The 11,559-nt window shown below is 56.6% G+C and overlaps 1 protein-coding gene and 1 long non-coding RNA gene across 2 annotated transcripts; both read left to right on the plus strand.

Annotated features, from left to right (window-relative positions):
* Positions 1-8,204: 8,204 nt before the first annotated feature.
* On the plus strand, positions 8,205-9,818 carry IER5L (immediate early response 5 like). The gene has a single exon (XM_069582192.1). The coding sequence runs from the start codon at positions 8,423-8,425 to the stop codon at positions 9,638-9,640; it is 1,218 nt and encodes a 405-aa protein (XP_069438293.1). The 5' UTR covers positions 8,205-8,422; the 3' UTR covers positions 9,641-9,818.
* A 105-nt stretch (positions 9,819-9,923) lies between these two features.
* LOC138436533 (uncharacterized) lies at positions 9,924-10,956 on the plus strand. Its single transcript, XR_011255458.1, has 2 exons — positions 9,924-10,120; positions 10,284-10,956. It is a non-coding gene; the product is annotated as an uncharacterized lncRNA (long non-coding RNA).
* Positions 10,957-11,559: the final 603 nt, after the last annotated feature.

An 11,559-nucleotide genomic window follows, 5' to 3' on the forward strand; every position in this document is an offset into this window, starting at 1 on the left:
TTGCCATGCCCTCCTCCAGGGGATCTTCCCCACCCAGGGATCGAACCCACGTCTCTTACGTTTCCTGCCAGGCAGGTTCTTTACCACTAGCGCCACCTGAGAAGCCCCCCTAGAGCCCATGCTCTGCAACAAAAGAAAGCCTCCTTTACATCGCTCTGCAATGAGAAGCCCCTGCACCGCGACTAGAGAAGAGTCTACGCAGCAACGAAGACCCAGCACAGCCAATAAGTCAATACGTAATACAAAATTATCTTTTAAAAGAGAAATGAATGGAACTAATGACGTCCTCACTGCCCAGGAGGAAAACCAGGCACTGAGGACAGATCCTGCCACGAGGAGACTGCACGAAGGGCAGATGAGGCGCTAGCCTCGCTGTCCGGAGAGGATCAGTAATGGGGCGAACCACCCTCCCAGCCCTGAGTGCTACAAACCGGTGAAATCAGGCCGCAAAGATGAACCAGCCCTGCACCAGAGGTTCACAAGTTCCCAAGGACAGTCACCAGCCTCAGCTCTCAGAGTCCTGGAGGCCACCTTCTTCCGGCCACGTGCATATCCAGGTGTCAAGGTTAAAAGAGCCAGCTCCGGAGGCATACCAGTCTAGATTGCAGTCAATTCACCTCTCTGAGCCTCAGCCTCCTCCTCTGTAAAGTGGACAGGATAACAGAAGGATCTTAGTCATAGATTCTATCATGAGGATTCAACGAGATGATTCACATCAAGAGCTTGGCGGCTAGTCCCAGTAAGCATTCAATAAACAGGCTAAGAGGAGGACACTGGCAGCCACTACCAAGGACATAAGGCAGAGACCCACTTTGCTACATCCTGGGGTCAGTTCCGCAAAAAGATTCTGACCCTCCAGCGCTAACCACTCAGTTCACTCTCCAACCTGTGTGTCTCTCCCCACTTCCTCTTTCTCAGCCAGATTATTCCCAGCCCCTTTGAGCTCACAGGCTGGGGTCCTTCCCCCATTTCCACCCCTTTTGAAGCCAGAGTTGCCTTGAGCTTGTGTGTGTGTGTGTGTGTGTGTGTGTGTGTGTGTGTGAGATGGGGCAGGCGGTGTGGAGCCATGCGCTCTGGCCTCCCTCCCCACCACTCATTAGTGGAAGGACCCACACAGATACTTCTTGTTTCTGTACCTCGGTCTCCTCATCTGTATGACAAAGGGAATGATGGGGCCCAAGGGGCTGGGTGGGTTTGCTAAGGACATGGATGCCGAGGGCCCTCCCGGGTGCCCTTTCACCAGCACAAAGTCCAGAACTGACATCCTATTTAGCCCCATGTTTTTAAAAATTTCTAAATAGAAAGGAGCTCAGGAGATGAATTGAGGACAGATCATCAGTACTCACTGGGCTGTCTCCTTCACACTCTTTCTTCATACACACACGCTTGAGAAATGATTTTTTTTGTTGTTGTTTGAGAAATGCTCTCAAAACAAAACCCAAAACTCTGCTCTGTTCCATGTAAGCAGCATTAAAAATTCACCAGTTGTGGGGAGCAGGAGGGACAGAAGCACAGCCTGAGCTCAGAACAGATTGCTGGAGAGTTCGGGCCTCTGAAGGAGGGACTTGGGCCTGGGGAAGACAAGGGATGGAGGGAGGGGGCTCGTGGAGGGGTGGGGGCTGGGGAGCTTGGGACCCTCTGCCCAGGGAGCCTTTGAGGCTGGTCAATTGCCCGCCACAAAGCCCTGTTTACTTCGTTATCACCCTCTTTGCAATCTTGTTTATTTATCTGCTTTCCTTTTGCTTGTTTCCCATCTGGTCTAGAATGTAAGTAAGGTCCTCGAGAGTGGGGTGGTTGTGGTTCTAGGAGTTGATGCAGAGCCTGGCGCACAGTGGGAACTTAACATTTATGAAAGAACAGAAATACGAAGTGAATGAAGGAGTAAACGGATGAATGGACAGAAGAGCCAGGACGAGGCACAGTCGGTCACGACGGATGAGACAGTCTTTCTCTAGCTCAGATCAGGGCCTGGTACCCACAAACCGGCAGCAGCCTGGAGGTGTGTGGCCTCCGAGTTTCAGTTCTCTGGGCCTCAGTTTCCTCAACTGTGATATGGAGATTACTCTGCTACCCACCTCATTAGACTGTTTTGAGGATTAATGGGGAAAAAAATCCATGTTAAACGGAGTTCTGCGCCTGGCACAATGGTCTAGTTTTAATCTCTGAGTGGGGATATGGAGGAGGCAGGTGGCACACACACCAGCTCCCACCAGTCAAATGAAAACAAACAAAAATTCTAAGATTCAGTTCCTAAGACCCAAGGAGCTTCTTACTCCTTAGAAATTCCCAGCTGAGGCCAGGGAGGGGACAAAGGTCTATACTAAGTGAGTTATAAAAACAACTCTGAGCCAGGAACCACTGAGGGGCCCCCCCCACCCACCAGTACACACACACACAGGACTGTCTGGGATTAACTCTACCCTGCCCAGCATGTTCCATTTCTGGCAAGATATTGAGAAAGAAGAAAAGAGGGAGGGGAGCAGCTCCCATTTCCTTTCATTACCAGTCTCCTCAACTCTTCAAACACTTCCCTGTCGTTTGATGCTCACAGTACCTCCTGGAGGAAGGTGACAAATGAGGAAACTGAGGCCCGAAAAGGCTGATGTGTATTTCCTGAGGGTTACAGGGCCAACCTGGGGCTAGAACCCGTTTCTCCCAACCTCCAGACCCCTTCTGTCTGCTTAACCAACCCAGATGTCCAAAGCACGGAGCAGACACTCCATCCTCATCCCAGGGGCAGCTACCCAGCAGGTTTGCCATAAAGGCTCCCAGCTGAGCCCTTGGCAGACATCACTAATCAACTGGGGCACCCGCCAAATCCCTTCCAACCCAGGGTTCCAGGCAGACACTACCAATCAATCAGAGTTGGCTAAGGGGATTAAAAGGATCCTCTCAGCCCTGCCCTGGGCAGACAGAGCTGTCTGGTGTTCCTTTAGCATGGCGCCTGCTCATTGGCCGGTATCTGTTGCCATTCAGTCACTAAGTCGTGTCCGACTCTTTGAGGCCCCGTAGATGGCAGCAGGCCAAGCTTCCCTGTCCTTCACTATCTCAGTCCATGGTTATTGAGTGAGTGAATGAATGAGTGAGTGAGTGAACGAACAAACGGGCACCCGACCTGTGCCAGGTGCTCGGGCAGAAGCCCCCAGGTGAGAGATCCCACCCACTCTGCATGCACATTCCTTTGGTAAGGACAGAATTCGTTCAAAAGCCAACGAATCCGAAACTCACAGCGGGGGTCTCCACTCCTCCCCTGCTGCTCGTGGTGTCCCCCACTTCCCCAGAGCCCTGGGATCAGAGTCATTTTTCCTCCCTTGCTGGAGGATCCCAGTCAAGTCACCCAAGCCCTCTGAGCCTCACATACTTCATCCATCAAATGCAGATGATAACCGAACCTGCCTCAAAGGTTGCTGTGGGGCTTCAAGGAGACCAGCACGGGAGGCAGCGGCTGGCAGAGAACAAGAGCTCCAAAAAACCAAGCTGCTGTCAACCTTCCACATTACATTTAAGACCTTGAAGCCAGGAGCCATGATGTCTTCCTGGGCACTGAGCCTGTTGCCCTGGACCATGCTGGGCAAACACAGACAGGTCATTAACCTGTATGTGGGACAGTGACAGGATGCTGGGTCTTCAGGGCAGGAGGGGTGTTCCCCAGCTCTGGGACCCCAGCCAAGCTCCCCAGTGCCCATTAGCCACAGAACAACTTTCGTGGGGTGTAGCACCAGGCTCCGCATCCAAGCACCGTGGACTCTGAGCCTCAGAGAGGACTCAACAGTGACCCCGGCATTCAGCTGTGCCCCACGCTTTCTCTGCCACTGCCCACGGTGTCAATCTCAGTCCCCACGGAGTCACCCCTACTCCAAGCCTTGGAGACAGAGAGCTGGGGAAGCCAGAGGCTTGACTGGGAGATAGGACGTCTGGGTTCCAGTCCCATCTCTGGGGGACACACTCAGCGCATCCTTCCTCCTCTCTGGACCTCAGTTTGTGTGAGTGTGTGCTCACTCACTCAGTCACATCCGACTCTTTGCTACCTTGCCAGGCTCCTCTGTCCATGGGATTTTTCAGTTCAGAATACTGCACTGAATTGCCATTTCCTCCTCCAAGGGATCTTCCCAACCCAGGGATCGAACCTGCATCTCTCGCCATTGGCAGGAGAATTGGCAGGCAAATTCTGCATTGGCAGGCAAATTCTTTACCACTGAGCCACCTGGGAAGCCCTCAGACCTCAGTTTACCTACCTGAAATTACGGATGGGGGCAGCCCGATGCCTAGGACCCTTCCAATTCTAACAGTGTCTTCTGCATACTTGCACTTACTGATTGATTGATTTCACAAATGTTTATTGAGTGCCTACTGCATACCAGACCCTGTGCTGAGCCTCAAGCTGTTCTCTCTGCTAAAAGACCCCTCCCCATCCTCAGCCTCCCAGTCTCAGCTTCCTGCAGGAAGCCTTCTCCGGGCCAGCTTTGGGGACCCTCCCCTGCCCTCCTCCAGCCCCTTCCTTCCTATCCCAGACTTATCATTCTTCGTCATCCGGTCTGTTTATCTCCTCTGCTTCCCTCTGAGTTGTGGCCTCCTGAGGCCAGGATCACAACGTGTTCCCCCTCATCCATTTGCAGGGATTCCAGAGTAAGGTTCTAGAAACATCTCTCTGGCCAATGAAGAAAGGAATGAATACCTCAATTCCAAATCCTCCTTCTCCCAACACAGACCTTCAATTAACCTTTTTGCCTCTGCATCCTCTTCCCCAAATTGGTCCCTGAGAGCCCACCAGGCGCGTCCCAAAGCTGACTAGGAACTTCCTGGCATGTCTTCCCTCCTGAGCCCAGTGAAAGGTGTCCCCAGGCCAAAGTGGCATTTCAAGGTGTTCGCGGCTCCAGTGACACCCCCTGGGGTCTGACAGGAGCCCAAGTCCACATAGGTTTTGTGACCTGCTCTACACTGTCCCAGCACTCTCTTGGTAAACATTTAGGCATGAATTAACTTCCTCCAGAGAGCAGTGACTCAGGGCCAGATGTAATCTTCCAGCTTTAGGGGGAAAGGTGAGTGCCCCAACCTTTCTCAGGTGCCCAGACCCTTCATCCCAAGAAGACTTGTCTCACTTGGACCCGCCCTCCTGCACAGATGCGCACACGGATATTCATACACACATGTATACATACACATCCTCGATGCCCTGGACGGTCCGCAGTCCCTTCTCTGAGCCACTGACCATTGGAAGAGAGGCCTTGCGTGAGACCCACCCATTCGGTAAATATCTGTGAATTCCTGCTGTGTACCCTCCCGTCTTCACTGCTCCCAGGGGCACCAAATAGCTCAGCTGTTGCGTTACCTCCTTCAGCAAGCGTGTCCTTACAACAGCTGCAGCAACTCCCCCCCTCCAGGCCACCCCAAAAAAGATCAAGGGTTTTTATTAAGCTAGACAACTGCTTAGCCCTCTCCACTAGCCCGCCTCTCCATTCCCGAGAAGGAGGTGAGACCAAGGTGAACATGGGCCCCAGACAGGAGGACCCAAAGAATGGGGCCATGCAGACGGGACTGACCACTCCTCAGCTGGCCCCAGGGAGCTGAAGAGCCTTAGCAGAGCTCAGACCCACCTTGAGGCAGAGGCTGAAGGGGGTGCTGGTTCCCCTGCCCTCAACCGTGGCTAGGGAATCCATTTCCCTCCCTACCCTGGTGTCCCATCTGGGCCCCCAGAGTTAGGAGGTGCTGCTCTGAGAACGGCTGTCAATGACAAGCTGAGCTGTGAGAGGGATCTTCTTCTTCTTTGTGGATCCCGCAGGCCCTGGTTTCAGAGCAGTTGGCAGGAAAGTGGTGGGATGTTGATCAATCAAAGTTACATTCGTCATGAGCTGAGCCCTGAGAACTGGACTCAGACTCACCCACGGCAGAAGCAAGTGGCTGATTTCAAAGAACCTAAAGCAAGTTCTGCTGCTGGAAGCAGACCTGGGTTCAAATACTGCCTTCACCCCTCTTGACTGCGTGCCCTTGAGCAAGACACAAACACTCAAAATCTTAGCTTGCCCCAATAAATTCTGGGCAAAGACAGAATGAAGGTCCAAAATAAGCATTAATAATACATTCTTAGACTCTCGCAACATGCCAGACACTGTCCATCCCAGACTTGACTGTAGAAACAGAACCTCACAGTTCTCTCCACATGGTAATGACATCTCAAAGGTGGACTTCAAAAATAAATGAATGAGGGATCTCCCTGGCAGTCCAGAGGTTAAGACTCTGAGCTTTCAATGCAGGGGGTGCAGGTTCGATCCCTGGCTAAGGGACTGAGATCCCACATGCCTTGCAGTGTGGTCAAAACAAAATAGATAAAAGAATGAAGTCTTTGTGTGTCTTTAAGACAGGCCCTAGGGAGGTAAGGAGCAGTATATTTTTATTATTACAAATACTAGCACATGAACAAGTTGTATTCTGTGTGTCCCTGTCAGCAGATCACCAATATAATGGAAGTAAGACGCCTTTTCTCACAGTTCCCCTAAAGTGTCAATCCTGGCTTCTCTGGGTGAGGGCAGAAGAGGTTCTTCTGATCACAGGGGCTCAGACCAGTTTGAGATCGTGCACAAATGGCATGCAAAGGCCAGAGCACTGGACTTGGAGCTGTGGGACCTCAGGCAAGTCCCTTCCGCTGTCAGAGCCCCAAGTTTCATCTGAAAAATAGGGTATGTTCTCCCTAAATCTGTTTTTAACCTTGCTACCTGGCACTGAGTAGATGCTGAAAAATTGTTGGAGGAAACAAACTTGGAGAATTCTTAAATCTGAGGGGACACCGAGAGAGTACTGGATGGGCTGGCTGGGTCCCTTTACTCCTGCCAAGGGATGAAGCAGGTGCTGAGGACAACAGCCCCAATGAAAGAAGAGACTCGGAAGAAACCCCAAGGAGAGGATGAAACAGAAGGAAGGTTGCCTCTGAGCCCTCCTCCCACCCAGCACCCACCCAACACACAAGGCCCACCAGCCTTCATACTCCCTGTGAACCCTGTTTCTCCTTCAAGGGCCAACTCAAGGACCCCCTCCTCAGGCAAACGTCCTGGCCACTTCAAAGAGACCCTCCCACCCAGGTGCCTTGGACCTCCCCACACACACTCTAAGCAGCAGTCACCCCCTTTCAGGCTAACCAGTCCAGATCAAGAGCCCCCTGGAGAAAATCCCCACCGTCTCAGCTCCCAGCTGGAAGGAGGTGGCCCCATGAACGATTCAGGACAAGAAGGAAAACAGTGTCAACAAGAGTTAAGTTGGCGACTTCCTTGACTGCGTGATTTCCCGAGTGTCATCCTTCTCTAAGACTGAGGTCCCTATCTGCAGGCAGTCTCGGGGAAGGAGTCAGGCGTTTCTGGCAGGGCTTCCCCCATACTAGGTACATCATAATAGTCCCTATTGTCATTACTATTAGTTAGGAAAGAAAGGAGAGGTTACAGGACCGGTGATTAGGACACTGGATGTCTGCTCTCAGACCGCCTTTAGACCTCAGGCGTTTGCCAGGGGCACGCCTCCAAGCCTTCTCCATCTGGGGAGATCAAAATTCACCAAAAGATCAAAATGTGGGGTTCTTCCGTCAGACCAACGGAGAGGACGGCCCTTCTCCGAGTGTTCTCTGAGGCCCCTCGACCAAAAAGTCAAAGAGTCAGATCCCACATTCTCAGCGACTGAGGGGACCTCGAAATCTCTTTCCCCTGAGGAGTCCCCACAGGTCCCACGAGGCTCTTGCAAAAGCCTTGGGTCCAGTGGGTCACCCGGGGGTGCGACAGATCAGGAAGGAGGTGCCGCGTGGCCGGGAGTCGGAGTTGCGCGCACCTGCTGCAGGTGAGGCCCAGCCATGCGGAAGGGGGAGGAGCCGTCGCAGCACCACGCAGGTGAACCGACCCTGGGCTCCCAGGAACTAGGCCGAGGGCTGCCACGGGCTCCAACGTGACGGCTGCGAGGCGGCCACCTCGCAGATAGCGGCCCCCGTGACTCCAAGTCCCGCGCGGCGCGGCGGCCCCAGGAGAACATTCGAGGCAGCGGCAGCGTTGGAGGCCCCGGGTCCGTTCGGTATTTGAATAGCACAAAGGAACCGCCTTGGTCTGATTGGCCAGCTTAGAGGCCCCGGGGCGGGCAGCGTCTGTCACTCGGGAGGTTTGGAGCACTCTCATTGGCTCATCAGGTGTGGGGCGGGGCCCGGACGCCCGGCTAAATAGCTGGGGCCCGGGCCGGCCGAGGCTCATTGCTTTGGCGCCGTCTGGGGAGCACGATCCCGCGGGTGGCGCGCAGCGCATGGTGGCGGCTCCTCTCGGAGCGCAGCCGACCCGCTGACCCGGGCTCCGTTTCCCCTGCCCAGCGCTTCCCGGAGGCCGGCTGGAAGCCGAAACAGCAGCAGCCTTAGCAGCAGCAACGGCCGCGGCTGCTCCGCCGCCGCCGTCTTCAAGGGAGCATGGAGTGCGCCCTGGACGCCCAGAGCCTGATCAGCATCTCCCTGCGCAAGATCCACAGCTCCCGGACCCAGCGCGGCGGCATCAAGCTGCACAAGAACCTCCTGGTGTCCTACGTGCTCCGCAACGCGCGCCAGCTCTACCTGAGCGAGCGCTACGCCGAGCTCTACCGGCGCCAACAGCAGCAGCAGCAACAGCAGCAGCAGCCGCCCCACCACCAGCACCAGCACCTCGCGTACGCGGCTCCGGGCATGCCGGCTAGCGCGGCCGACTTCGGCCCTCTCCAACTTGGCGGCGGCGGGGACGCGGAGGCGCGCGAACCGGTCGCCCGTCACCAGCTGCACCAGCTCCACCAGCTCCACCAGCTGCACCTCCAGCAGCAGCTGCACCAGCACCCGGCGCCCAGGGGCTGCGCGGCGGCGGCGGCGGCCGGGGCGCCCGCGGGCGGCGCGGGGGCGCTCTCGGAGCTGCCCGGGTGCGCCGCGCTCCAGCCGCCGCACGGCGCGCCCCACCGCGGGCAGCCCTTGGAGCCGCTGCAGCCGGGTCCTGCGCCGCTGCCGCCGCCGCCGCCGCCCGCGTCTCTCTGCCCGCGGGACCCTCGCGCCTCGGCCGCCTGCTCCGCGCCCTCCGCGCCCCCTGGGGCCGCCCCTCAGGCCGCGGCCGCCGCCTCCCCGCCCTCCTCCCCGGCCCCCGCCTCCTCCCCCGGCTTCTACCGGGGCGCGTACCCGGCCCCCTCGGACTTTGGCGTGCACTGCAGCAGCCAGACCACCGTGCTGGACCTGGACACTCACGTGGTGACCACGGTGGAGAACGGCTACTTGCACCAGGACTGCTGCGCCTCCGCCCACTGCCCCTGCTGTGGCCAGGGCGCCCCGGGACCCGGCCTGGCGTCCGCCACCGGCTGCAAGCGCAAGTATTACCCTGGCCAAGAGGAGGAGGACGACGACGACGAGGATGCAGGCGACCTGGGGGCCGAGCCCCCCGGGGGCGTCCCGTTCGCCCCCTGCAAGCGCGCTCGCTTCGAGGACTTCTGCCCGGACTCGTCCCCGGACGCGTCCAACATCTCAAACTTGATCTCCATCTTTGGCTCGGGCTTCTCCGGGCTGGTGAGCCGACAGCCGGACTCCTCCGAGCAGCCGCCGCCGCTCAACGGGCAGCTGTGCGCCAAGCAGGCGCTCGCCAGCCTCGGCGCCTGGACTCGAGCCATTGTCGCCTTCTAGGGACCCCCGAGGGCACGGGGACCCGTGGCCCCGCGGGGCTGGGGCCAGACAAAGACTCGGCCAAGGGGCGAGAGGAGGGAACGAACGGGCGCCCGGCCACTCCGGGCTGAGCAGGGGGTGAGCAGAGGGAGACGACTGATGTTTTATAAATTGTAAAATAAAAAAAAAAGAAATCTAAGATCTTGGACTTTATTTTTGCAGAGAGAAAAAGCGCCTATTTAAGTATGCTTTGTGTTTCTCCTACTCTTTTTTTATTATTATTGTAGTGATTGCAGTGGTGTTTAGCGAGGAGCCAGCCACGTGAGGAAGGGCTGCTGCCCGGAGGAGGTGCCGGGCAGCCGGGGGGCGAGGCAGGGCGCCCGGACCGCCGGGGCGCGCCGGGGGCGCAGCGCAGGAGGGCGCGGGGTCCCGGACGCAGATTCCAATCAGACGTCAGACCCAGGAAGCCCGGAGCTCTGTTCTCTCGAGTCCCTCCGCGGGGTGAGGAATGGGTCTTGTGAAATCCTGAGCAAAAACAAAGGCAAACTCTATCTCCGAAAGGGAGGTTTGGGTCACATTTCCTCTCTGGGGGCGGCCTCCAAAGTTCTCAAAATGAGAAGGCAGAAATGAAAACACTTCAACTTTTTTTTTCTTTTCTTCCCAGGGCGGGTGTCTTGAACCCCTCGTCTCCCCGCCCCTCTGGCTCTGTTCTCCTCCCCTCCTCCACCCGTCTTCCAGACCCGGGGGTGGCGCCGGACACCCCGACACTCTCGGACACTGTTTGGGAAAGGGGTAGGGGGCGGGCACGGCCGACTACATTTCCCATCATGCCCAGCACTGCGGTCCCCACTAAACAAAAAAGGAAGTCGATTCCTTCACCTGGATCCCCGGCGGCCCGGAGAGAAGGAGGGGCCGGGACCGCCGACTGCGTTGGAGACTTTTCACTAAGTTCCTGGTCAGATGTGGGGTGTGTGTGTGTGTGTGTGTGTGTGTGCTTCTAAGTTGCACTATCCTAGTTCAGCCTTCGGTTGCATTTCATGAAACCAGCATTGTTCGAGCCCGTAAGAACCCCGTCCTGTGTCTTCAGCTTGATAGATTTTGTTTAATTTAAAGCCTTTTGTTGTAAAAAAAAAAAAAAGGTGGGGTTCGCCTGCAGCCCCTCTGGTTCCCTGCCATCAGCACCATGTGGACTCCAAAACAAGTTGCCAACCCTTCCTTTCTTGGCCCTTCTCCCTCCTTCCCCTGTATTTTTGTGCATTCTGAATTGTGTATCAACCGGGTAAAACTGTTCAGATGATCTGTTTAAATTTATCATCTTAATAAAAAAGTCGACTCTAGAGGATGGCGGCGCCTTGTTTTCAGATCGGCCTGGAGGTGGCGGGAAGGATAGAGGGAGGTGACACGAGCCCCCTACCTTCCTGCAAAGCCCAGCTCTCCTAGCCTGGGAGGGCAGGAGCTGCCCACATCCGCAGGGCCGGGGGTGGGAGAGGGATGGGAGGGAGTTCTGTTTGCTGGGGAAGAAGCCGGTGCTGCGCGCCTCCCCGGGCCGCCCCCCCTCCCCGCGCCGCCTCTGCAGAGGGGCCTGACCCCCACGGGAACCGGTCCCCCCGCCCCCAGGGTCTCCAGCAGGAAGCCGAGCGAGCCACCATCACATTTCCTAACCCAGCCAGGGGCGCAGAGCCTGCTCGGCCTCAACTCAGAGCTCTCTTGGGCCGGGGAGAGCCACTGGGGGACATCGGGGGCTTCTGGGCCACCCACAGTCCCCGCCCTGCGCCTCCGCCCGCACGTCCGCACAGCTCCGGCTGCAACTTGGGGAAGTTTTTTCCTTTTTTTTTTTTTTTTTAAGTTGAGTTTGTTATCACTGCTCGGTGCCACTTGGTGGTGTGCTGGCGGCGTCTCCCTCCCTCCTCGCGCCCCTCCCCTCTCCCTCTCCGCGCCCT

Source organism: Ovis canadensis, chromosome 3 (genome assembly GCF_042477335.2).
Source record: "Ovis canadensis isolate MfBH-ARS-UI-01 breed Bighorn chromosome 3, ARS-UI_OviCan_v2, whole genome shotgun sequence".
In the NCBI taxonomy this organism is placed as follows: Eukaryota; Metazoa; Chordata; class Mammalia; order Artiodactyla; family Bovidae; genus Ovis; species Ovis canadensis.